Here is a 27,666-nt window from a genome sequence, read left to right as displayed (position 1 = left end):
TGCACACACTACATGTGGGGTCACACTAGCCTTCTCAGCATCTCTTGTAGCTTGCCCAACTCTAACTTTAGGTTAGTTATTTCCTAGTTTTGGTCCATGTTTTTTCCCTTATTCTATATGCCATGGCTTGATCACTCACTAAGAGTTATCATTCTCTCAGTATTTCTCAATGTGGTATTCTCTTGTGGTGTGGCTCTTGAGCTTCTCTCCCTCAGCAAGTCATCTACTCATATCATCTCTTCAAAGACCTTGGGTAACATGTCCCTTTGCAAGTTCGAGTTACTAGATAGAGCTATTCCTTTCAAATTCCATTGATAAACACGGTGGAGACTGCTTTTTCATTGGGCTGCTTTGTTCACTAGAATCCTCTTGTAGAGACTTCTCACATGAGTGACATAGTCTCGGATTTCCTCCTTGTCTTTTTAGTTGACATTCATTAGCATGACAATGAGGTTGTTTGAGTATCTAATCTTGGAGAATCTTTTGATAAAAAGATCCTTCAAGTTATTGAAGTTATTGCACTCAACATTGTCTAGGCTAGTAAACCAAGTTCTCGTCCCTTATCTCCTAAGCAGAGTCCAAAAGTTTGAGCATGCTATGAGCGAGGTCCATAAGGCTGTTTGCTTTGCATACCTACTCAATTTCCTCAACAAAGCTATAAGAATCGTTACTTGTCTAATACTTCTTAAGTTTCTTTGCAACTATAGGTATCTTGGTCTGGCTTCTAGCATTTGGGGTGATCCCTAATCAAACTAGCAAATAAGTTATTAGGGTTGTTTCACTTTGCTCTGCAGTCGTGTTATCCAACAATCACTTTGTGAGAAGCTCACTCAATGTCAGATCAGCCTCTAATGCTCTCCCCTTATCGAAATTTCCTCCGGCTCTGTTTCTACCTGTGATGGGGCTAGGACTCGTTGGACTTCAGTAAGCTCTACTTTCTGGCATAGTCTCTAAGCACATTGCTCGTGATTGTAGCTGGCCAAGCATTGTAGGGCAACTCTTCCTAGCCTCCTCTCCTCCTCAAGATCAACTATTATTTCATTTGTGAATCTCCTATGGTGTGCTATTTTCGTTTGTCGATCGTATCATGATATGAGTTGTTGTATGACGATCGAAAAATCTCCTAGGTCAATGTCTTGGTTGCCTATGTTTGCGCTAGCCCTTGCCATGTTAGTGGTCTCTTGAACCACTAAGGTATCAATGAGGGTGATTAGGTTGGCTAAGGACACATTCTAATTGTGATTCATTCCTTTCTTCACTCAGTTCTCTAATGGTTTGAGGTTGTTCCCTTCTTCGTGATGGGTTTCTTGGTTGTTTCTGTGGTCCCAAGGGTGTTGTAAGTCCTATTGGTGGATTCGTTTCTCGGTTTAGATCCCCTTTAGTGTGTTCCTTGTTAATGAATTCACTTCACAAGTTTACACTCACTCACACACTTGGATGGTGCAATGCAAGGTGACTTGTGCACAATCAGGTTTTCAAATTTTCTCATGCACCTAAGCACCTACAATGCAATGCGTAACCTTCAATGAAATCATTCACACACCCATCAAGCAATCCAACATTATCTCCACTAGGTAGCAAGCTACAAGTGATCAGCTAATTTTGTCAATAATTGGGCATGTCGGGGATGAAATCCATGTTGATCAGCTCTATGGTCATGCCCGCAGTTCTGGTATCCAATTAGGGTCACTCAGCAACTAGCTTACAGCCTTGGTGTGTTTGGGAGGTCTGGATAGTCCCTAAGATAGTGTTCTAGTCTTGGTAATCTCCCAATTTGGACATTTGAGCGATAGATCTATGCGCGTCCAAGTCCCAAACTCGGGCCTCCAAGTGGTGGTTTTGGCTTGTCCAGAATGATCGAGTATGACTTGGACAGGGTTGCCCATCCAAGTCTGAAAAAATGTATCCGAGTGGACAATTTGATTGTCTGAGCAGGGACTGTCTAAGTGGATTTTGGTAAGTGTTTGAGTGGACCAAAGTGACTTGGCCATTCGAGTCCAAGTGGACTTTGTCCATCCCGAGTGTGAGTGTGGGATTGTCCAAGTCCGAGTGGGACTAAGGTGATTCAAACATCCGAGGGCATGTGAGGATTCAGCTATCAGAGGCCTGGGGACACCATCCAAGCGGTGGAAAAAACATGTCAAATGACAAAAAAAATGATAGTAATGATTCACTCAACCACACACATGACTAACTATGATCTTATCCACATTCATCAATCACAGCAATGAGGGTTTTGAGCATACTTGGAACCACCAAGGGCGAAGACACATGGATCTTTGATGCTCCTTTGGCTTGCTGCTCTCCTTGGACCTATTGCCCTCTCTCTCTCTCACTTAAATGAGCTATTCCCCCCTTTTCTTTCCTTTTAATGCTCTATCTCTCTTTCTTCTCTTACTATCTATTTTCCTTCCCAAATATTCAAAATATTTTTTCCTTTCTTTCTCTGTTCCCCTGTTTCCTAGTTGTTTATTACAAAAACTTATCTTTTCCTTCTTTTTTCCTTATTTCCCAAACCTTAATACATCCTACAAATGAAAAACAACATACCATTGATCTAACTGATGCTTCTAAATCTTCCAACCCCTAAATTGTCAAGCAAAGGAGATCGAACACCCTTCAACTCCCTCACTTCCTACCTAAACCAAGCACCATTTTTCGGACTCCTATTTTGTTGCTTGATTTAGAGCATGCAAGCACTCAAAGCTTGAATCCCTTGGTCCTAGCAATGGAACTAAAATGTCGTCTCCACCACTAGTAATCGTCGAGACCCTATGGACCACTTATCAAGTTAAGCATTCCAAGGGAGTGGCAATGGCTACCTCTCACATAGCCGTGCATGCTCCCACTCAAGGATGTAGTGAGCTTATCATTGAATCCAATCATTGTAGTTCTATTTCACGAATCCTTCAATGGCTCCATGATTCAAGGCACTCGTTCAAGAAAGCTCCATCTCCAAGCTCCAAGCTCCAAGCTCTAACCTCCATAGCCGTGCATAGGAGAAAAGAAGAAGAACAAGAACAAGAAGAAGAGAGGAGAAGAATAGCTTTGCCATGGTCCCTCACTCTCACACACTCACACTCTCCCTCTCTCACACTCCCTCTCTTATCCACATGAAGGAAGTAAGAGCAAGAATAAGAAGAGAGCTAGTTTGCACACACACCAAGAATGAGCTTATCCATTCACTTTTTGACTTTTATACATCCCCTTCTCCCTTTAGCCACCCAACCCTTTTTTCCATGACCGGCCATCTGGCGACTATGAGGCATTGAGATTTGAGTGGATGCTAGGGCAACTATGAGTCCTACAATATCTAGTTTGTCAAACTTATTTCTTCTAGACCTTTGAATTCCATAACTGTTAATCCTTGACATGACACAAGGAGCTAAGGCACAAAACAAACAACACAAGGCACAAAGAGACTTATGAAGAAGCATGAAAAGATAGCTTGTTGGAAAAAGAAGACCAAGAAGCATGGAATAAATATTTCAAAAATCAAGAATAAGACATGCAAGAAATAAAGTGCATTTTTTCCCTTTATAAAAGAGTGCCATGCTCCCTCTTGTGCGAAGTTTTAAATGAAAAGACACATATAAAGGAGCCATGATAATAGGAAAAGAATAGAAAAGAAAGTAGAAAAGAGGACGATAGATGGATCTACAAAGCGAATGAGTGATGCAATCATGTAGGAGCCTGTTGATCCTCCTACCCCCTCGACACACACATACCTAGCTTTTTGACACATAGCCTAATGCCTAGAAGTCTACATAATGCCTTTTGGGAAGGAATGGAGACACATGCAGCTCTACCGAGCATGGCTTTAGGAGACCCAACACAATGGTAGATCATCAACACTAGAGCTGCATGAGTGTACTCAATCATGCGATCTTACAAAGCATGGGGCAATCCCCAATGGAAACATCCCATTTTAATACAATGCTAGCTGATTAAAGCTTTTAGAGTTTTGAAGGAGTGGTGGCCCCAGTGAAAGTTATAAGTGGCCAATTCCTTGTGAGCTTCATTGTCATGAAGGGAGTAGATTATGATATCCTCCTATAAGCAACCTTGGATGAGCAATGCTTGAGTCATAAAAGACTAGGGTAATGGGGTAATGTTCTTAAAAAATTGAACAAAAGCAATCCACACTTGAGATGGACACCTAGAAGACCTCCCCATTCAATTTGAAATCCATTTGCAATGCTTAGGGGAGACTCATGAAGCATGCTTAACTATGGGTGTCTAACCAAAAACATTATGTATATCTAGAGGATTAGCACGATTGTATGCACATCCTTACAACCATCGACTTGGCTTTCTCAAATGACAAGAATGATTACAAGAGAGTAATCAAACAAGCTAGCAAGGATAGAAGGATGGCAACTATGGATGAAGTGTTGGATGAAGCGCTATCCTCACCAACCTTTCCACAATGGCTAAAACACTATAAAAGAAAGGATATCGAAACCTTACGATGAGTCACATCAATTTAGCTAAACTAATACCCCTGCCATCTTCAAACAACTCGTGTGTGAAAAGTTCAAAGATATATTGAGGAAGTGGCTTGAGGTGTCTGCCATCGATGAGCTTTGTGCTCACTCCACTTTGGAAGAACACCTTTAAAAAACTCCAGTTTTGGTCTTTGAAAGATGTCAACCACATATGATCTCTCTTTGAGCCCCTTGAAGTGCTACTTCTGGGTTAAATATGATGTATCCAAGCAGATGTTACATTGAAGAATGGAATTTACATAGAGTAATTGAAAGTCAAAGTGATTGTTGAACTTCTAACTCCAACCAACAACAAGGGTGTAAATGTTTCCTCGATCACACAAGATATTATAAGCAATTTGTGTTCAAATATGCATTGATCATTAGGTCTCCATACAAACTACTCATTGTGTTTGAATGAACTAAGAAATATCAATGTGAAATGAAAATTTAAAGAAGACTCCCACAACTACACTTATCCTAAGGGCTCAAAATTGGATGATCACTTTCCATGTGCACATTGATGCTTCTAAGCTCGCCACTAATGTAGGAATATGCTAATCTGGAGAGCATAACATGGACTTCCGATAGCAAATTTGCAGTAGACAACTCACCAATGTTGAGATGATGAACTATTTGAGCACTAAAAGAGAAGGATTAGCAATGGTGTTTGCTACTAAAAAGTTTTGTCGTTACCTTTTGGCAACACCTTCCACTTTCTTTATTCAAGTGTTGCTTCATCTTGTTAACAAACCATGCATAACTATGTGTGTAATCTTGTTAGACTTCAAATTTTCAGTTTTTGCACAAAAAGGTAAGTAACTTTACATGGAGGACCATATCGAGTGACAAATGGAGAATCAATAGAGAAGAGAATCATGGATGACCTTTCAAATGCCCATCCACTCTGATTTTCACAAAAAGAAAATTTGTTCAAAGTAGACTATACTCTATATTTAGTTAATCATATTGTTGAAATCCTTGAGAAGAGACTTTTAGAGTATCCAAATGAGAAGGTAAGCCATAGATTCCTTCTTCTTAAGACCCAACCTTACTAATTGATTGTAGGAAAACTGTATTGATTAGGTCAGGATGGTCTTATGAGAACATGTGTACTAAAAGGGGTGAGTAAGAGTAAGAGAGAGAAGGGAACAAGTGGAAGCAAGGGCAATGGCTATGGAGGCTTGAACTCTAAGGAGCAATATGGTGTGCAAAAACTCCAAAAATCACAATGTGTGACCTACCTTTCCTTCATTATTTTATTACAATAAAAAATAAGGAATAAAGATGACAATTATGAGTAGCCGCTACCTATAATGCACTAGTGTGCGAGCACTGAGTACAAGGTAAATATTGGTGGCTAGTGTCAAACGACCTTTAATCCCAACAACTTTCCACTTAAAGAAAAATATGCTTGGAGTGAGGAGGCAAAATACAATATGTATGTATGAGTACAACTGGATGACGAAAGACATCATCTCCTCCTACACCCATCATCTTCCTAAGGTATAACATCCCATTGGGAGAGACTTTCGTGAGCAACTCAGTAGTATTCTCATTTATAGAGATTTTGATAAGCTCTATATGCTTGTCCGATCACCTATTTGATGAAGCGATAATGTACCTCAATGTGCTTGGCCTTCGTATGAAGGACCAAATTATGTGCCAATTGAATGGCACTCATAAAATCTAAATGTAATGTAAGATCACAGAAGTGATACCATGATTTGCAACAAAGATGGCCTAACCATAAGGCCTTCAGGGTTTGAAGAAATAGAAAATGTAGAAGAAAACTGATAGAGGTGAAGCCTGTCAAGTTATTTCAGCATCCTGTCATACATGGAAGACATCAGCTCATAATCATAGCTCATGACCAAATACATCTAAATAAGGGTGGGTCGAAGCCCAAGACACACTGAGAAAATAGCTCAGCTTATACACAAAGACATAACATAATCCATGATCATAATCCTTGATCCATGCTACTGCCATCCATTCACTGCTATAGGTATTCACCTCAAAATCACATGTGAACTTCAAACTAGTAGTGGTAGAAGCCACTACAACCAAGACACATATCAAATGTTCCTGTCAAATCTCTATCAAAGCTAAAGAAGCACTTCAGCCCTATCAATAACATTGTATTCCAACCCTCAAAGGCTCCAAAATGCATACAAATCCAATCATAACCCTCTCTAATGAATGCCCAAGGTTGCCATGTTGTTTAGGGACCGTATTCAATACCTACATTCACTTAGATCACTTGCAAGCTCTTCCAAATTGAGTGGATTGTGGGCTACCCTATTTATGATAGTTTTGAACAATCTAAAACAGCCCATAGACCAAGAAAAATCACTCCTTTGTCTTTTACAAGTGGTACACTACATCCCGGGAGGAGCAAGAACCAAGCTCCAAGTATCAAGAAAAGCCCTAAGAATGAAGATGAAACAATAAGAGACCTCACTGGTCATGGATTCCCTGTTCTTCCATGTTCAAGACAGCACCATAGCTCTCCTCCTCTCTTCCCAACATGCATATATTAGACACAATTTACCTTTTGTCTCCTTCATCTTGCCCGTTTCTGAGTTGAACTCTAGTTGCATGCCCTTGGAAGCTCCACCTATGGTCCAACTCTCTCCCTGCAGCCCACGCTCATGATTTGCGATGCAAATCGCGCTGATCTCCCTATTCTCTCCCACACAACTCCAAAGTTTCACACAAACACACTTAAGTTACTTAAGTAACTAACATGGGCATATACCATGTCCCGTGTTCAAACCTAGTAGACTTGTTGAACTAAGTGACTTCCAAGCAAAAATGAACTAAGAGTCACTGCATTACATGATGTAACCTATCCTAAAGCTCCTATAGACCAAGTATGCAAACCTACATGATCCATAGCATCTCCATTTTTCACACTATAAACATAAATCCCATGACATCCACCCCCTCCTAACCTGCATATCCTTCGGCATGTGCCAAAATCTTATGGATCTCTAGTGTCAGAAGAAGTATCCTCTGCCATGTCAATGTTTTCTTCTTCTACCTCTTCTTCTTCCATATTCTCATGTTCATGCTTAGTATTCAACTCCGTCAACTCATATGTTGAAGACTCCCTACGTTTAAAGAGTTTGATACATTTTCAAGCCACTAGAATCCTTAGAGCTATCCCATCCATCTCTTTAATGCATAAGTAACATTGCCAAAAACAAACCTTACCAGATATGGACCAAACCATTGCTTTGCCATCTTTCAACTGGCACTATGCTGATTTTCCAAATTGTTGTCATAAACCAGCACCCAGTCCCCTTCCTATATAGCTCGTGGTCGAAGTCTGTGTCGCTTATCAAATCTCTCCTTGTTCTTGATCCTTGCAGTCTTCAGCTTTTTCACAGCTATCTCAATATCTTCAGGCCTTCTTTCTAACAGTCTAATGCATAGGACGAGCAACTCTTCTCTGTTCAAACCCTCTTCCCATGGTAACACACTCCAAGTAGCAATAGTCTCCTCAATAGGCATGATTGGTTGCTATCCATACATTGATTCTGCAGGCATATACCCTGTAACTGCACTACAGTGGTCCTATCAGTCCATAAAGTCTTTCATCATGTCCTTGAATGACTTTGCTAATGCCTTAATGATAGGATGATGACCCCTTTCACTTTTTCCATCTTCAGGATTATAGGCTGAAGTTAAAGCCAGCTTGATACCCAATCATGAAAAGAAGTCACGAGCCTCATCCACATCCAATTCTCCTATATCAACAACCACTTTACCAACACAACCATACCTACAAAAGTCTTCTTCCAATAAGAAACTGCAAAGTGCTTGAGTAGTCTTTGTACTAAGAGCTCGACCTTGAACTTTCACTTGATTTGTCAAGTCTTCTCATGCAAGCACAAGATATCTCATATTCCATAAACCTGTAGGCATGGTAACCAAATCAACTACCCATTTGGACAATGGATAGGTCAGTTGCAACCCATCTTTGTGCTTTACCATAGAATACATCTGACAGACACTACATGATCCCACATAATGCTCCACATCTTTATACATGTTATGCCACTAATACTTCTCTTTGATATTGGCAAATGTGCCCCAAGCTCCTCTATGTCTAGCCCATAAGCTTTCATGAAACTCCTACATCACCTATTGTTGAGAAGCTCTATCTCCCAATACACGTACTGGAGCTCCTCTCTTTTTCTTTGCATGCTTCCATAAATATCCATCTTTTAAGAAAAACCCATAAGCTTTTCTTTTAATCCTTTTGAATTCGACTTTAGACCACTAAGCCTTTTTGTCATGAGGTTGAGATATTGGCCTATTTTCAGCCAATCATCCTTATACAACTCTTCCAAAAATAGTGTTCTCATTGAAGCATAACACTGATGATGTTTTCTCTCTATTTTCCATCTCTTCTCCATGGTTGTAAGCTCTTTTCTTACTGCTGAAATCCCTATTGCAATAGTTGTACCTGTTGTATTTACTATTATGACAGTTGTACGTGCATTTATGATAGTTGTACTTGCATTTATGACAGTTGTACTTGCTATTTTCAGATCTGTACTTGTAGTAACAACAGCTCCATACTCATTCCATCATGTCATAAAGTCATTTTCAGCACTATCATGTCATCCTCTTGAGTCTTCATCTTCCATCAGCTCCTCTTCATCTTCAAATCTTGCTCGTGAAAGCATGTTAATCATGGGGTTTTCTCTATCTGCAATACGCTGAAAATTAGGGTTTAGTGACTTTATATATGCGGATCCACCATAACATGGCAATATCGAGAGTTGAACAATTTTTTATCATGCCCAATAGAGGTAGACAATGAGTCTCTACCACTACATGAGCTCCCATAAAATATTCCCTATTACACTTAAGCATTGTCACTACACCCCAAAGCTCTCTTTTGACTTGAGAATACCGTTGTTGTCGTTCATTGAGGACCTTTGCTCCAAACCGAATGGCATACCTATTCCCACTAGCATCATCTTAACCCATTGCCCAACCAATGGACTTGTATCCATGGTGAGAATGATTAGCTACCCATTCTCATAATTTACTCTCTTTAGTGTTGGAGCTGAAATCAATAAGCTCTTTAACGTTTGAATGTTGTTTACCCCACCAAAACTTTTGCCCTTTTCTCAAGAGCTGATATAAACTCTTAGCCACATGAGCAAAATGCGGAATTCATATCGAGTAAAAGACACATGCACCCAAAAATCTTCTCACCTCGGATACATTCGAACATGTCTCCCGCATCCTGCTTATGGCATCAATCTTCATTGGTAAGGGTTTTCTTTCGTATGGTCCACACATGTGCCCAAAAACCCCAATACTTCCTCTACTCCAAAAACTAACTTTTCTCTTGACAAAGTCAAATGCACTTCTTCAAGACAGCTCAAAATCCTGTCACAATCAACAATATGATCAACCACAAATCTTCTACATCCCTGCTCATTCAGCTCTTCATTCTTCTCATGGATATCACACCCTTTTATTGGCACATCATCAAGAAAGGGTAAGGTCAACTGAGGAATATACTCCCTCAAAACTTTATGCATAGCATTCATCATATGCGCCACTGATTTGGTTGCTCCCTATGGAAGCATACAATCCAAGCGGTGCCTTCATGATAGTGATATCCCAACTTTCCAATGCAAGCTGAAATTGATCATATCCTAAATATAAATCACCCATAGAGTAAATTGCATTGCATGCAAATGCTTCTGCAAATTCACCCACTATCAAACCTAATCCAACATTCCTTATGGTGACTTTATTAACTGGTTGTAAATCCTGTATAAACCTCAATTTAAGCACCATTCTTCTTTGGAATAGTAAACCATCAATTCAAATATGGAGCTAAAGAGGGTTCCAAAATCCGCATCTTGATCTTCTCATTCAAAAGCTCCAGCAGCTTAGGCAAATTGTCGAGGCACTGGAATAGGCTTTAAATTCCATGGCACATGAGGTACTGTAAAGATCACCATAGGTGCAATTATGGTTTGATTAAAATATCCAATTTCATCTGGCTGAAATGTAAAGGCTTTTCCATGCCTTGCCAACATATGCAAGAAACAAGCTCTTTCGACAGGCAAAAGAAAGCTTGTATTACCAATTTTTAGCTTTTGTAAAGTTTCAGCTGTGAATTTATGTCCTACCCCATGTGGATCCCACAAACTAGACTGTTGAGACACTTTTTCAACCAACCCATCACTTTCAAGTGGTAAAGGCAAAGCCACATGCTTAATCTTCTTTGCAATTGTTATGTACTTTGTATCCATATTGCTTTAGCCCTATTTTGCAACCCACAACATAGAAACTCAACAAACTCTTGAATGACTTCATACATCTCTAAATTTTCAACATAAATAACCTCTTTTTCAACCATGTTTTCATCATTAATGGCTGCAAAAATTTCAATCACTGTATCAACATCAACCATAGCCTTCACTTACATAAGTGTTGTCTAAAAACCCTTAAACTCTTATGCATTAGGTGGCACGGGATTATCCCGCAGCCTATCCCAATTGCGGGGATGATTCACACAAACAGTGAGAAACTGTATCGCCTTTGTATTGTCTTTACTCTGTACCCAAGCATTTGAAGAACCATCATCCAAGGCTTTTGTTTCTAGCCTTGATTTTGAAATCTAGAGCTACCCCAAAATCACCAGATAACTACATGAATCATGCACAAAAAAATGATATCCATCCCTAACATTTCCAATAGTCACAGGAACATTCAGACAAGCTACATAAAGATCCCCTAATGAATTGTTTGCTGCCCACATGCACCATCCCGGATCTACATCAATCGGCCATCCTCCATTCTCATATAAGCTGCGTGCCATAACATTGATTTCAAAACCATGATCCAAGAGATCTATGCAAGGCGTCTCTCTTTCTCCCACTTTAACAATTGTCTCTATTGTAGCAGGAGCCCAATGTGTTCATGAATAATGGCTGCTTGGAATAAAATGAGCATCTTCTCCTTCATGTACTTGTTGATGGACATCCCCATTATACATAGCCTTTTCTTTTTGCTTATTGCTTCCCATAATACCATTTTCAGCCACAAGCTTGTTGTCTACACTCCCATTCAGCCCATTTTCAACATCAGCCTATTCCAAAACAAATTGCATGCATCATCATACTCCCTTTGAAGTTGTTTCTCTATGTCTTTGTCAACCTGCATCAATGCTTGCAAAACTTCACCATCAAACTATCTTTTTCATATCAGCATATCAATGATTGCATCATGAAATTCACGCTTCATGATTCCAAGAACTTCTCCTAGTGTAAATTCCACTCTACTGCCAAGTATACGTTCTTCCAAGACTTTTTTAAGGTTTGTAGCACTCTCAAGATTCGATTGTAGTCTATAACCGAGATGCTTGCCCCTTTTCTTCCATTCTTGTTTCTTCTCCTAATATGCATTCTCCATAACATGTTCAGGTATGGCTTTTTTAGCTTTTTTCTACTTCATTTTACTTCATGTTATGCATTTAGATGGACTTGAAGAGGAAGGACCATCAGTATCCTCTTCTCTTCTTCTCTTTTCTTTCACAAGAGCTTTTTGATTATGAACTTCAGCCAAATAAGCATAGGCTGAAAATGAATCCACTAGTGCACTCCATCCTATTCTCCCTCATATATTCTGACTTGCATCAGCCAATTCAACCTTCGTTGTTTTGCCCTTTTCCATGCAATCTAATGCTTGTATCCAAAAGCGAGATTTTGCTCTTCCATGCATCCTTTACGAGCTTCATCGGACCTTTCAATTCTCAAACCATATGTGGTTGCATCTATAGCTACAAATGCTATCCTTGCAACCATCTCTTCCAACCTCTTTTGCATACCACCATTTCCAAATTTTGGCTCTATTGGAAGACCAGTTTCTATTGCACGTATTTTGCCATCTCTCCAAAAGACTAACCTTTTCAATTTTGCTTCATGATAGCCTTGCCTGTACAGTCTCGCTTTTCATGCTGTAAACTATCGCACCAAATGCATCTCCTCTTGTATCCTTCTTTATACGGCCTTTGGGCTGTTGCTCGACTCTTCTCTTCTACCTTGATATCCAATTTTTTGACCTTTGCATTGAATCCTGTCAAATTCACCCTCAAATCACACATGCCCTTGATTAATTCATCCACAGCATCACCTTTAAGAGTCGGACCAACAAGTATCATTGGATGTTCTGCCATAGCTACAGGTGCCTTGCTTGCAATTTCAACCGCCTTTTTAGCATTGGTAGGTGTGGTACATGTACTCATCTTAACTTCATCCGCTCTCTCTTCATCAACATATGCACTGTCCCATTTACGTTAGCCCAATATGATTTCAACCTTGTTTCAGAAGAGCCATCTTCTAAACGATCAGTCAACTTCTCCTACAAGACAAGATCTGCAACCTTAAAAAATAAATCAATTTTTTGGCTCTCCAATGATTGCTTCTCATCGGCATCTAACTGCGCATACCGACTTTCAAATTCATGGAGAGCAAAGCTGTAGCAGCCAACCCTTTATTGGGCTTTTCAATCCAATCTATAAATGTCTTTTTAATTACCAATCCTGCATCTTCCAAGAAAAACTCTTCTCTCAAAGCTTTCTTAAAAGCTGCCCAATCAGCATCTCTTCTATGTAACTCATTAATCCAATCATGTAATGCATGCATGGCCAAACAAGAGAAATATTGACTCCATGCATATTGTGGTACCCCATGAAACAACATCTTTTCTTCATACAACTAGATGAAGGCCGAAACATTTTGACCCTTAAACTGCTTCAATTCCTGTCCCACTGCCTCTACAATGCATTCACATATAAATAATCAATTATTTTTGCTTCCTATCAAGTTTGCATCTATTGTTGTAACAATAACTACTGTTATTGATGTTGCTACTACAACAAAGCAATCATCTATTGTAAAGCATCACCACCACTTGAACTTGCTGAATCCCCCATCTTTACACATGTGCTATTGACTTTCACATCATGTTCACCATTGTCGGAGCGTTTGGTGTCGAAAGTCTACCACGGGGGTAAGAGATAGTAGTGTGAAGGGAGATTTAGGGAGAGGAGTATACAAAAGAGAAGGGGTTTGAAGAAATAGAAGATGTAGAAGAAAACTAATAGGGGTGAAGCCTATCAAGTTATTTCAACATCATGTCATACATGGAAGACATCAGCTCATAACCATAGCTCATGACCAAATACATCTGAATAAGGGTGGATTGAAGCCAAGACACACTAAGACAATATCTCAGCTCATACACAGATACGTAACATAATCCATGATCCATGCTGCTGCTATCCATTGACTGATGTAGGTATTCACCTCAAAATCACATGTAAACTTCAAACTACTAGTGGTAGAAGCCACTACAACCAAGACACATATCAAATGTTCTTGTCAAATCCCTATCAAAGTTAAAGAAGCACTTCAGCCCTATCAATAACAATGTACTCCAATCCTCAATCAAGGCTCCAAAATGCATACAAATCCAATCATAAGCCTCTCTAATGAATGCCCAAGGTTGCCTTACTGTTTAGGGACCGTATTCAATACATACATTCACTTAGATCACTTGCAAGCTCTCCCAAATTGAGTGGACTGTGGGCTGCCTTGTTTATGACAATTTTGAACAATCCAAAACAGCCCATAGACCAAGAAAAATCACTCATTTGGCTTTTCCAAATGGTATACTAGATCCCAATAACAAGAACCAAGCTCCAAGTATCAAGAAAAGGCATGAGAATGAAGATGAAACAAGAAGAGACCTTGCTGGTCATGGATTCCCTATTCTTCCCTGTTCAGGACAGCACCATAGCTCTCCTCCTCTCTTCCAAAAATGCATATATTAGACACACTTTACCTTCCTCTCCTTCATCTTGCCCGTTTTTCTAAGTTGAACTCCAGTTGCATGCCCTTCGAAGCTCTACCTATGGTCCAACAGGTCTCTCCCTGCAACCCACACTCGTGATTTGCAATGCAAATCACACAGATCTCCCTGTTCTCTCCCACACAACTCCAAAGTTTCACACAGACACACTTAAGTTACCTAAGTCACTAACATGATGAGTTGGATGCTTTTATGTAGAGACACAAATCCATAGTGTTGTGGGAGTAAGATTGTGAATATATAAAGGCATCCAACTTGTGATACCATTCCCTAATTGCTTACTTAAGTCCATAAAGACTATTCCTCAACTTGGACACTAGGTGTTCCCTACCCTTTTCCATAAAGCCCTTAGGCTACTACATATAAATGTCATCATCAAAGCCCCCATGTAGAAAAGCCTTCATAACATCCATTTGATACAAGTCCAGATCTAACTATGCAACCAAGGCCGACACCAAGAGCACGATAGTCATTTCGACCATAGGAGAGAAGATCTCATCCAAGTCAAATATCTCCCATTTCTTATTTAAAACTCATTGCAACCAAACCAACCTTATATGCTAGCTTAGGGCAAGGATGCTATTAAGCTTATATGCCATATAAGCAATGATCACAAGAATCAAAATAAGAATATTCAAAGGGTGGGAGATACAACAAATGAGTCAAAACTTCCATTCCTTTTAGTGACATGTACCCAATACGACAATGCCAAAGAGATACATGAGGAAGATTAGGATGGCCAATACATGATTAGTAGATCCAGAAACAAGTTTGGGATAAAGACTGCCAACTTTAGCACATCTATTAAAAATGAGGTTGTCACAAGTAATCTTCCAAGAAAAATCACTAAAGAAGACATAATAATGAGGATCATCGAAGTGTCAAATAGAAATAAGGCTTTTCGACAAAGTAGTCGGGACATGATGCACATCTTGTAAAATAAAAAAGTACATATAGGAAACTACAAACAAACATCGATGATGTTAATAATATCATATACATGATCATCTCCTAGTCATACAAAAACTAAAATGGTACAATAGGTATAAAATCAACAACATGCGAGGTCACATGAAAGAATGCCCCCTAATCAAGTAACTAACACTGAGAGAATGAGGAATGGCCATCATTCAATAATGTGACACTAATTAAAGAAGCAATCAATATATAGTCATCTGAACTATACTCCAATGCATTAATCTCTTCAATCTTGATAGTGGATTTAGTGGTGTGTTGATCATCCGATGATTTAGCATTATCTTGCATTTTTCCTTTGCCTTTATCACACCTATCCTAGCACATCTTATGACACTGTGGTTATATGTGTTGTGTCCCTCTTGTCTACAATAATGACATGTAAGTAAAAACTTAAGCTCACAAGATTTACTATGAGCTTTCCCACGAGATCTAGACTTAGACTGAGATTTAGACATAGACCTATTCTATTGTGGATCTCTACCACAATGGTCAAAACTACATTTAGCATCATTCATGCCTCGAACTATGAGAATATAAGAGCCATGGGTTGCATGAACATTCTTCTTGTTAATCTCTTCAATGGGTAAAGCTCCCTCTATATCAGAGCTTTAAAGCCATCCTCAAGAGCATTAGTGCTATGGTAATATGAAATAAGCAAGCCAATTGATATAGATTTGTGGTGAGCCTTCATGTTATGCAAATGCTATGACTAGGGATGACAATCATAAGTGGATAAGGGCTATGTAATCAAAGATGGTTTCATTGGAAAAGAATGCTGCCTAAGAGTTTGTTCCTTTACTTAAGGGCAAAAACATGCATTGCTATGTAAGTGGGTCTACAAGTTGAAGGTATCTCCATCTTATACATTTCCTAAATATAAAGTAAGATTTGTGGCCAAAGGATTTAAGTAAGAGAAGGGAATTGATTTTGATGAGGTATTTTCACCAGTAGTCAAGATAGCCACCCTTTAGTAAGGTTGTTGCTTTGGTTGCTAAGGAGGATATGGTGTTAGTTCAGATGGATGTAAACACCACTTTCTTGCACAAGGACTTGCATGAGGATATTTACATGCAACAACTCGAGAGGTTTGTTGTGGAAGGCAAGGAGCAATTGGTGTGTAAGCTACATAAAAGCCTCTACGGTTTGAAATATGCTCCCAAGGAATGATATCATAGTTTATATGGTCTTAGGGGTACACTAGGAGTGAGACTGATTACTGCCTATATACGAGGAAGGCTAGGGATGGCAATCTTAGGATCTTGATTCTATATGTGGATGGCATGCTAATAACTAGGAAGTCCAATATGCATGTGGATGCTTTAAAGAAAAAATTATATGAAACCTTTGGCATAAAGGAGTTGGGGAATGTTGATCACATTCTTAGTATATGCATTATGTGAGATCGAGACAAAAATATACTCTATTTCTCTCAAAAGGAATTCATTGGCAAGCTATTGGAGAATTTTAATATGGAGAAAGGGAAGGCTATCAATGTTCCATTGCTTCTTATTTGGAACTTAGCCAAGACGATAGCCCCAAGTTAGATGAACAAAAGACTAAGATGGCCAAGATTCCATATGTCTCTACAATTTTTGGTAGTTTGATGTACATCACCATTGCTACACATCTAGAAATTGCCTATGCAATAGAGTACTTAGTAGGTATATGGCAAACCTTGGCAAGAAGCATTGGGAGGTAGTAAAGAGTATTATGAGATACTTGAACGGCAATGAGTCCATGTGCATATGTTTTGGAAGGAAGGATGTATATTTTCTTGGATATGTAGATGCTAATTTTGTAGGAAGGGTAGACTCTAGGAGGTCTACTGGAAGTTTTATCTTCACTCTCACAATGGTGTAGTCTCTTGGATCTCTCAATTGCATCCATGTATAGCTTTATCTACCATTGATGTAGAGTTTGTTGCAACCACTAATGCTTCCAAGGAAGCTATATGACTTACTCTTCTAATGGGAGACTTGGGCATTGCAGGAGAGGTACCTACATTGAGCAATGATAGTCAAAGTGCCATTTTGTTAGCATGGAACCATGTCTTTTATGCAAAGACAAAGCACATTGAGGTGAAGTATCACTTCATTAGGGAGGTGCTTGAGGACAAGCACATTAAGCTTGTCAAGATCCATACAAATGATAACATTGTAGATCTTCTCATGAAGAATTTACCTTTGGAGTGCTTTGCACATTGCAGAGTGCTAATGGGCATTAGGTAGCACCTTCACTTTCTTCTTATACTCTAGTGAAGGTACATTGGCCTTTAAGCAAAAGGTTGTTGGGGGTAAAGACCAACATCAACCAATTGCTAAGCAGGCACCCCTTGTATATGTACATACTCTACAATCATATATAAGTGACGATAATAAATTATAAGGGTACTATTTATTTTATACCCACATTACTCTATTGTGTTCTTTTCTCTCTCAACCCTCTTGCACTCCATAGCTTCTATTTGCATCCCACCATTGATTTCCTCTAATTAAACAATGGAATCCCTTGACTCTATACCAAAAATCTTCTTTTTAAACTTGAGATTACTTGACCTTTATCCAAATACCTATATTTTAATGTCTCAACCATGTTGAAGTCCCTCACAAGTACAAGACAACATTGAATCTCCAAACTTTGCTCCTTTATGGAAGACATTAAGGGCATATAGTGTGCAATAACCTAGTTGTTATTGACATCAAGTGAAATTTTATGTAACTTGCCTCTTATGTTATCATGTGGATCTATGCATGAACTTGCTATTCTTGGGGTACGCTAAGTTGAATGGCATTGATAAAGTATAGATATATAATTTAGGTTATTCTATAATTGAGCTTATGTAGCTTTAATTTCTTTTAGGCACGTGGCATTAGGATTCAATGCATTATTTTTAAAGCTAGTCCTTGATGATGTGTGCCTTTTTAGGGCCAATCAACTCTTTAGTGTTAAAAGAAATTGCATTCAATTTGTTGATCATTATGGGTTTCTTTTATTGACCTTTCCTTTCTTCTAGGTCTCTTTTCCTTGCCTAAATGGATTGCTTTTGAGCATTGTTAGTTCTTTTTTTTGAGTGGCAAGATCAATTGTCCTAAGTTCAAGACGGTTTCTCATAAAGTGGCATGTTTTAAGGCACTTAAAACATGCAATAGGCAAATTTTTTATAGATCTTAGGTTGATCCTTTATGAAATTTCCCTCAAAATAAGAAATTGTTAGGGATTTGGCTAGCTTTTTACGTGTGCTGATTTCAACTAATTGTCGAGGGTGCCATCTTGGGTTTATATCAATGAAAGGTCTTTGCCTTAAAAGCTTTCTTGGGGGCAACTAGAAGCTTCAAAAATGGATGTAGATTAAGAGAAAATTGGAAAATTCAACCCACGTTGGAACATTTGTGGGTTTGGGTCCAATATAATCAAAATCTAATATTCACTCGAACAAGGATGGTGGGGAGCTATGTGATGTCCATTGCCCATAGCTCAATAGAATTAGAGCCATTTGCTTATTTTTTAGAAAGAAAAAAGGAATAGATTTTTGGTAGATACCACATAATTTGCACCAAACCAGATTACTCCCAACGAATTTGATGAAGTTTCTCAAGAAATTTACTATGGGTCGTGCATTGTGACCAAGTTAAGTTAGTTTAACCCCAATAAGGGAACAAAGATGGGGATGGAGTTATATGGAATATTTGTTTGATGTTATTTTAATTGGCCATGTTCTTAGCTTTCTTTGGAAATTGGGTCAGCAACATTGATTTTTTACTTTCCACTCGTAGTTGGAGGTTTGCCTCGTTCAAGAAGGCTTGGTTGAGCTTCAAGAGCTACTATGTAGTGAATCCCTTTAGTCTTTTGGAGACCTTTCCTTCAATGAAGGTGAGGTACTCTAGCTCTTGAATGTTGGAGGCCAATTCCTCTCAAGTATTCTCCTTTAGGCTAATATTCCCACTCCCTTCCCCCTCACATCTAATTGTTTGGAAGCTTCCCCTCTAAGAGTCCATGAATATTGGAATCTATGTTGGTCATATTTCTTCCCAAAATGCTACCGTAGGTATCTTTTGTAAGCGGGGGGTCATAATGAAAAGAGAGCGTTGAATGTTGCATGATGAGCATAGATATTGTCCCTAAGTGGTGGAGGATGGGAGAACTATTGAGTGAGGTGCTCCTAATAGCGGAAGGGATCCTTTCCATGCACAAATGGTATTTCATTGGTGGTGGCATAGCGGTGCCCCTTATAAGGCAAAGCTCCTTGGGAACCTCACAACAGAGGAGACTGATTGATAGGCACAATGTGCAAGAGCTCTTGCTAGTTGGAATGGAACATCTAGTTCTAAAGGAACTTGCTATTCCAAAGAGCCAGTTCGTCTCCTCCAATTAATCTTTCTAGCTTTCTAGTTTGGATCAGTTTCCTACTTTTGCTGAAAGCCCTTGGAAAACGTTTCCAAGAAACCCCCTAATGGGAACAGGCCATGACTCACACCAACCTATTGAGCCACATTGAAACCGTGGACAACTCTGGCTGGAGACAACGTCGCGTGAACGGCTCCTAGGATTCTCACGTTTTAGGTGTTACACGCATACACAGCGCAGAGAGAAAATGATGAGTGAAGCATTACTTTGAGAGATTGGTTTGCTGATGCTTCTTGGTTCACTATGATTCACCTTCGCTACTGTCATCCTCATCGCCAGCAGATGGTCCTGTGCCTTCGACAACAAAATTATCTTAGGGACCGTCCAAAGCTCTTTTCCATGTTCGCCACGGGTAGCTTCTGCCCTTCGTGTGCGTCCTTCTCTTGCCTCACAGCTACCAGTTCAACAGCAGAAGCAGCAATCTCAGCTTCTCTCGTTCGAGCACGCGCATCCAACCGTATGCAAGCCAAGCCCTCAAACGCGAAGTCTCATAGGGGGATCACATCTGTCGTACCTTCTAAACCTACGGTTAGTTCCAAATTTCCTGTACCCGCATTCATCCTTGAGAGAATCACACACAGCGCGTCCAGATGTTTTGGTGCACAGTAATTTCCACACCCCACACAACCCTTGCTTGGACTGAACAATTAGACTGATTGAAATCAATAGCGTAACAAAATGTGATAATAATTAGATTAGGTTTTGTGAATTTATTGAGATTTGGTTTATGCCTTTCTGTCCTGAACAATTAGACCGAAGGAAAGCAATAGCACAACTACCTAGGTATTGTAATAATGAACTCAATTCTTGATGTTCGTACTAGATCAGAAGAACCTCTTTTCCCCTCTCTTGCCTGAATGATTGGACCGAAAGAGAGCATTAGCATTGCGAAGTAAGATCGTGCTAATTAAGAAGTCAATACTCAATGGTTAAACCAGATTACATGCTTTGTGAAGTAAGATTATTATAATCAAAGAATTCGAGGCTTCATATACATATGAGAGACTTTTGTATTGTGAAGGATGGGGAGAATCCTGTTATTGTTTGGAATTATCTGGTAATACAGTTTTTCTTCTCTTATGATAAAGCGGGCTTGCTTTTTAGCATTTTCACTTCTTTACAAGTGGTAGTTTTTGAAAATCTTCCTTACGCTCATTATCATTACAATATCCTTGCTTGACAATGCTTTATTTCCTTTGGAGGTCATCCTTTTGAGCATTCAGTGTTGGTGCCTAATGGAGAGCTTGACATTGGGCTGAGCGCAGGGGGTGAGCTACTCCATCTCATCATACCCTTTGCATTTGGGGCAGAGTCATATGCAAATACATGTGTTGATAGTAGATGGCATCCTTGGTTTTCAGCATCTTCACCTAGTGGCCTTTCTTTATTGCTAATTGGATAATTTGGCTGAGGGTTACTAGCATGGTGCCAACTCACACGTTCCTTTAAGTCTCTTTTTAATAAGGAGAATTGTTAGTGTTTAAAGGACAGCAACCCAATGTTTTTGGTTTTCCTCTAGAGCATATCCACCCGGAGTAGTGCCTCTACATGCGTATGATTGATTGTTTAAGGTGGAGGCCTTTTTGCTGCAATGTTTGTGATTTCTTGAAACACTTGGGCCATAGATCCCCAAGATGAACATCTTATAGGTTTTGTATGAGACATCGCCACGGTGTCCAGTGTTGTCCTTGAGGTGGTTGCTCCATGGATGGATTATTCATTTAATTCCAACCATCTCTCTTTTGGTCTTCTTTTTAATAGTAGCTTTTTGGCTTCTTACTTGTTTCCTAGTTGTCTCTTTGGGTTTAGTTGGTTGGCCAAAAGGTTATTTGTAATTAGAATTATTTTTAATCCATCAATTTGAGAGAGAGAGAGAGAGAGAGAGAGAGAGAGAGAGAGAGAGAGAGAGAGAGGGAGATTATGTGTCCAAAAAGCCAAAACGGCCTATGAGAAAAAGAAATGAGTACATTTGACCATGTGGTCTCAACTAGAGAACAACAATGAAAATGAAAATGACTAACTATATGCTATCATCATGTACAAAATGATCTCTCAATGATCCTGTAGCTAACTTGTAGGATTCCAACAATGTACCCTCCTTGAGGCAAGAATATCTATCATGGGTTTGTCCATGACATCGAGTTCACTAAGGGGAGGAACTTATCTAGATGACAAGTGATGATGCTTGACTTTGTTGCAGGTAAGGATGTTAGGCACGGTGATGGGGTGGTGGGCGCCATGTTGTATGGAGTGTGGCTGCTTGGTCTACTACGATAAGGATGTTAGGCACGGTGATGGGGTGGTGGGCGCCATGCTCTATGGAGTGTGGCTACTTGGTCTACTACGGCCCTTCTAACTCGTGGATGGTGTGGTGGTGGTGTTGAAGCCGAAACATCTATAATAGTAGCATGTAGTAAGCTAGCTCTAGAGCTAGTATTGAAAAACTTTGTAAGAACCGGCTAGCTCATTGACTTTGCCTCTGTTTTTGTCTTGCTCCTCAGAAGCTTCTCTCTGTATGCTCGGATCTCAATAAGAAGAGTCCTAGCCATCTTTGGTTCTCGTACTCCATCTACGAAGAGACCCAAACCCCCCTTGAAAAAGGCAATGAAATCTCTCTCTGATCTCATAATATACAATATATCTACAAATAAAGTCCTCAAATTCAACCTCATGGTGGCATAATTGGTAGATGCGTGCATCCTCAGATGTGTGTATACCATCTTGTCTTAATCTTGAGCTGGTGTGATGATGCCTGTATCTATCCAATAGCATTGTGTATCCCATGAGAGAGGTGGATGCTCGTGTATGTTGGGTTGACAATGAATCCCTTTACTGACACATGTAGGAAATAGTCGTTGATATTATGCCATCTTCGTACCCATAGTTGTCAGGTACGAAAAGTACAGTACGATAAAGTACGGTACTAAATGGTACCTTAAGATTTTATAAGGTACGGTACGATATTAGTACGAAAGAAAAAAAAAAACTTTCATTATTTTGAACTATAGATGATAGAACAGATGTTTAAAGTCTAAATAGCAATGCTATTGGAGTATATAAGATGAATACTTGAGGGTAACACGCCAAAACCTCTATGGCATATGCCACATGCGCAACATGGGCTAGAACTTATAAGTACATACATAGGAGTGGATACATCATACATGAATGATCATACAAATAAGAGGCATGTATGCTTGAGAGAGAGAAGGTTGAGAGAGAGAGAGAGAGAGAGAGAGAGAGAGAGAGAGAGAGAATCACATGAGATGCTTTATTAACGTCTACAAGAGGCCAAAATGACCTGTGAGAGCAACAATTACCAAACAAACCACCAAAGGTTTTGGTAAAAGATTTATGAATTTTGTTATGGTTTTGTTTGGCATTTCTAAGGCTAAAGTAGCTACCGATGGTACATTCACTAATTCGTATACTCTCAGAAGGTACATTAGGCCAAGCTATCCTCTGGCCTAGTTTTATTAGCAATGTGTACTAATGCTTTGGGTTGGGTGGTGCAAAATGAGCTGTGAACAAAGGTAAGATCAATAGGATTAAGCTACTTGATGATTCTCAAATGGTGCTGAATTTATTTATTGATGACACTAACATATTGTGAAAAATGATGGGCCATCAATTAGAAACGTTTGGAATTGCTTGAATACCTTATGTATGGCCTTTGGTTCTAGGATAAATCATAACAAAACATGTATGAGGAGTGACGAGTCTGATCAAGCTTCCACCCCCTTTCTTGGTTGATCTATCAAGGCTACAAAATCACCACCACCACCACCACTACAACAACAGTCAACAACCCAAACCACCACCAACAACAACAACCATGTACCCAAAAAAAAAAGTGCTTGTTTTTTGGTACCGTACCGTATAGTACGAACAAGTTCGTACTACGTACGAGTGCAACTATGTTCGTACCAAGGGGCTTAAGGGGATGCACCCATGTATGATATGTATCCATTTTCACTATTTCTACTCTAATAACTCGATTTTTTTCTATATGTGTGAGATCTAAGTATGGGCAATCCAAATTGTATTGGAGTGGTGGGAGTACATTCATCTCTAATCCATGTGTCTAAACCGTGACTGCATCTCTACATACTAGGAATGTATATCCTCACTCTTTGCTAACAATTTGGAGGAAGTCAATGCCAATTGTGGATATCTATATCTAGGGAGCTCCCATATTCTTCGTAAGCAAGTTACGGCTCAAAAGAATACCTTCATGACCGGAGGTGTTGCGCCTATTAGTAGTCATGCTTGTCATGTAGTCATCTCCTGCTTTTGAGCCTTAGTTTGAGTCAGAAGGGGACATTAGGAGCTTTGACATTCAGCATATCATGTCTCTTAACAGAGGATATAGCTCTTTCTAAAGCATGCATTTCTTTTCCAATGAGTTTTTGGTGTGTTGACATTGGCTGAGTTATTCTCCAGCCCCTTACATTTCTTTCTCAGTGTTGGCAGGAGGCTGCGTTTACATTGGCCAGATGGGGCGACCGGCATTTCCTGATTGCTATTTATAGCTTGGCTGGTTATTCAGTCATTCACATGTTTTTCTTTGCAGGTTTCAGTGCAGTCCTATGTTTAGAGACTCTTCTCCGTCTTGTGGTGCTGCCTTTCGTCATCAGTTTGATCCAGGCCCTCATTGATACCTTGGACTGCATGCGGGGATTGATAAGTCCTCATTGTCATTCAGATTTCTTTCAGAGTTTAGTGCAAATTTTCTCGTTCCATTCTCTACTTTTAGTGCAGTCTTTCTCTTCTCTTCTTTCCATGTATGTGTTTTCTCTTCCGTTGCGCACTCTCATAGCTCTAATCTCAGCTCTAATAAATTCATCAGGGACCGATGGTTTGCCTGTATCATGCGAGCAATCATCATCACTAGTGGCCTCTCAATACTCTTCCATGTCTTTTTGGAAAGAATTGGTCTCCATGTTGGGGATCATCTTATAGCAAGGCGGGGGTAACCAATATATGAAATAGCCATAATTTTGTCTAGGGTTCCTAGAATTAAGCATATGCACATTTTCCCTCAAGTGCTCTTGAAACCGGCCTTCCTTCTTGGATAGGGTGGTAAATAACTTGATTTAACACTAATTGTAGCAAGCATAAAATTCACATAAACAAAAAATTGCACAAATCTACTACTTAATCTTGGACAATGGATAGCATGTTGGCCCCAAAAATGGCACCCCTTGTGGTATTTCTTTATCTTCTATTGCCAAATGGATGGAATACACCTAGATTTCTTGAATCTTCTTTGCTCTTCGATTGCCCTTGCTATCACAAATGACTAGCAAGCTTTCAAACCAATTTGCCCCTTGGTTTGCTTGAGGATTGGCCTTCAGTTTGCTCCTTAGATAACAAATTTTGCCCCAAACTTAATGTTGCCTAGCTGGCCTCTTGAAATTCTCTGAAATCCCCCTAGGCCTTGGATATTGAGCACTCTTTCCAGGGTGGCTGGTAAACCCAAATTTTTGCTGTAAAATATGGTTTATCGATAGAAATTCTCCAATCGCACCCTTTTGGGACTGATTTTGGCTGAGATTTATTGAGGGAAGTTGTGAATTGGCTAAGAGAATAGAGAGGAAGTTGAAGAGAGAGAAATTTCAGAATTTCATTGCCAAAATTGGCTGAACTTCAATGCTGCCCTGCTATGAATGGTTGATTCAGCCCACCATCAACAGGAGTCCCACATGCAAGCACCTACCTATGGGCCCCAAAGTTGCTATCACTTGCTTGTAGATAGCCTACAGGGGCTATCACTTGCCTTCAATAGCCTCTTGATTAGTTAGGGCAGTTGTTTGACAGTTTCCAACGGCAAGGCTGATCACAATGGCTAAAAAATTGTAGCATCAACTCTCTCTCTTCCTCTCCCAACCTTCACCATACTGGAATGAGGCTCCAATAGCCTCTAATAGTCTTTCCCTCACTTGCATGGCAAGTTTTGCCAAGTGGCAGCCTTTGTAAATGCATTTTTTGGCCAAACTCTAAAAATTAATTCAATTATTAGTTCTTGCACGAAAAATTAACTATACCAGCCAACAATTAGATTGGCTAGACCAACTTGTCATCCAAGTATACTTGAGCATTTATTAGCCCTTGAATTGGCTTTAAGTAATTAATTAATGCTTAGTTCCTAGTGTCACCATTGGCATTAATGGTTAATAAAACTATCTAGGTCAAAATTTGTCATTAGGTACCACCTAGCACCTATCACGAAAGTATTGTCAAAAGATGACGTACCAGCGAGACAGTAGGGTTTGCGGGCAAGAATATGGAGTGAACTCGGCAAACATGGAGAAGAGAAGAGAAGAGAAGAGAAGAGAAGAGAAGAGAAGAGAAGAGAGAAGAAACTCAGATGAATGGAATGAAGTTCTGAATCATGGAGTGAATGTGATACAAGGGAACAAGGGTGCCGTAGCACAAGGAAGATGATGAAGACAGTCACGAACCACATACCACAATGTCCTCTTGAAGAGGTGTGAGGGTAGTGGAGAGGCTGGAGAGAAGAGGTGACGGACTGAATTAATCAACTGTGAGGAATGAATGAGAGAGTGGCCTATAAATAGGCATAGTCAGTTTAGGATGGTGCCTCCTTTTGGGGCTACAAACCCTAAATGCAAATCCTAAGCGCAAAATGCAGAAACGTAAACTGTAGGTGAAGGGTTTCTAAACACCCCCTCTCAGGCCCAAAAAGGGGAACAAGAGAAGAGTGAGGTGGAGATGCAATGCTTATGCTGCAGGTGCCACTTGGACAGTGTCCCTCGTGGGGAAATTGTTCACTTGCCCAAGCGCCCTAGTACAAAGATGATGAAAACATGCAATGTATAGGAGGAATGTCCGACTTTATGTGGTGTTGAGAACCATAAGGATATGCTTGTACTCGATCTCGGGAGGTGGCTCTATGCTAACCAAGTGACGAAGGCAAGAAGAAGAGGAGGAAGAAGATGTAGAGGATCCCTAAGATCCAAGATTTCCACCAGAAAGGGAACATGTAGTAAAAAATAGTAGATAGAGTGAACTGGAGAACCCGAAACTCAACCTCGGGAGAGAAGCCACTAGCTCCGTACATCCATGCTGGAAGGAATACAAAGGCCTCGTCACCAAGTCATGGCTGAACCTCCAAGGTCCTGATCTAGGTGGTACTTGAAGATCTTGGGTATCAGTAGAAGAGATGACTGGTCGAAGACAGCCACCCCAAGAAAGTAGAGGATGGTTGAAGAACATGTAGAGTAGGTTCCCCCTCTGAGATGGGAGGTGGAGAGGCCCCCGCTGAAGTCGAAGAAGAAGTAGATGCCCCCTTTGAGGGCAAATAAATAACATCCCCCTTTGAATCTTGCTCTGAAGTAGATAGGGAATCCAAAAACTCATGGATCACGGGCTCCGAAATGTTTGATGACGAAGGAAGTGCGGCCGGTTGTGCCGAAGGTATCTGGGGTGTCGAAGAGCTCCTAGAGGTAGCCTCTCGAACCTGAGTAGTCGAGGGTGGGGAAGGATAGGGCTCAGAATGAGTAAGAGGTGGACAACAGTCACTGTCTCTCAGTGGAGCCGCATGGGTAGCCGAAGAAGAGGAAGGAGTCTAGCAGCCACTGTCTCTCAAAGAACGAACTGATGAGGAGATGGTATCAAACAACCACTGTCTCTCAAAGGAGTGGACTGATGAGGAGACGGTATCGATGGAGCGGACTGTAGAGCCATAGGTCGTGGCAGCCACTATACCTTAAAATAAGTGGGAGAAGACTGTCGCTGGCATTGAGATGATCTTCAGGAGGTCATAGCGCCAATCGATCCTCCATGTGCTCGAAAGGATTGAGTGCGCATCGGATGCGTCTTATTGCCTTGAGCATAGTACTTTGATAGCCGATGTAGA

At 40.1% G+C, this 27,666-nt stretch overlaps 1 protein-coding gene across 2 annotated transcripts in view; it reads left to right on the top strand.

Annotated features, from left to right (window-relative positions):
• The first annotated feature begins 19,890 nt into the window (after positions 1 to 19,890).
• Positions 19,891 to 27,666, top strand: part of MCD1 (multiple chloroplast division site 1) — a 72,330-nt gene continuing 64,554 nt past the window's right edge. Inside the window, exon 1 of one of the 2 annotated variants that reach the window (XM_087699789.1) lies at positions 19,891 to 20,312. In XM_087699789.1, coding sequence (XP_087555915.1) covers positions 20,028 to 20,312 — 285 coding nt within the window. In that variant the 5' untranslated portion in view covers positions 19,891 to 20,027. The remainder of the gene's footprint in view (positions 20,313 to 27,666) is intronic. The other variant, XM_087699790.1, reaches the window with a different exon arrangement.

Source organism: Lygodium microphyllum, chromosome 19 (genome assembly GCF_053477565.2).
Source record: "Lygodium microphyllum isolate KBCC chromosome 19, Lygodium_microphyllum_v1.1.10, whole genome shotgun sequence".
Taxonomy (NCBI): Eukaryota; Viridiplantae; Streptophyta; class Polypodiopsida; order Schizaeales; family Lygodiaceae; genus Lygodium; species Lygodium microphyllum.
Note: the sequence above shows the minus strand (reverse complement) of the source record. Positions and strands in the feature narration are given on the sequence as shown.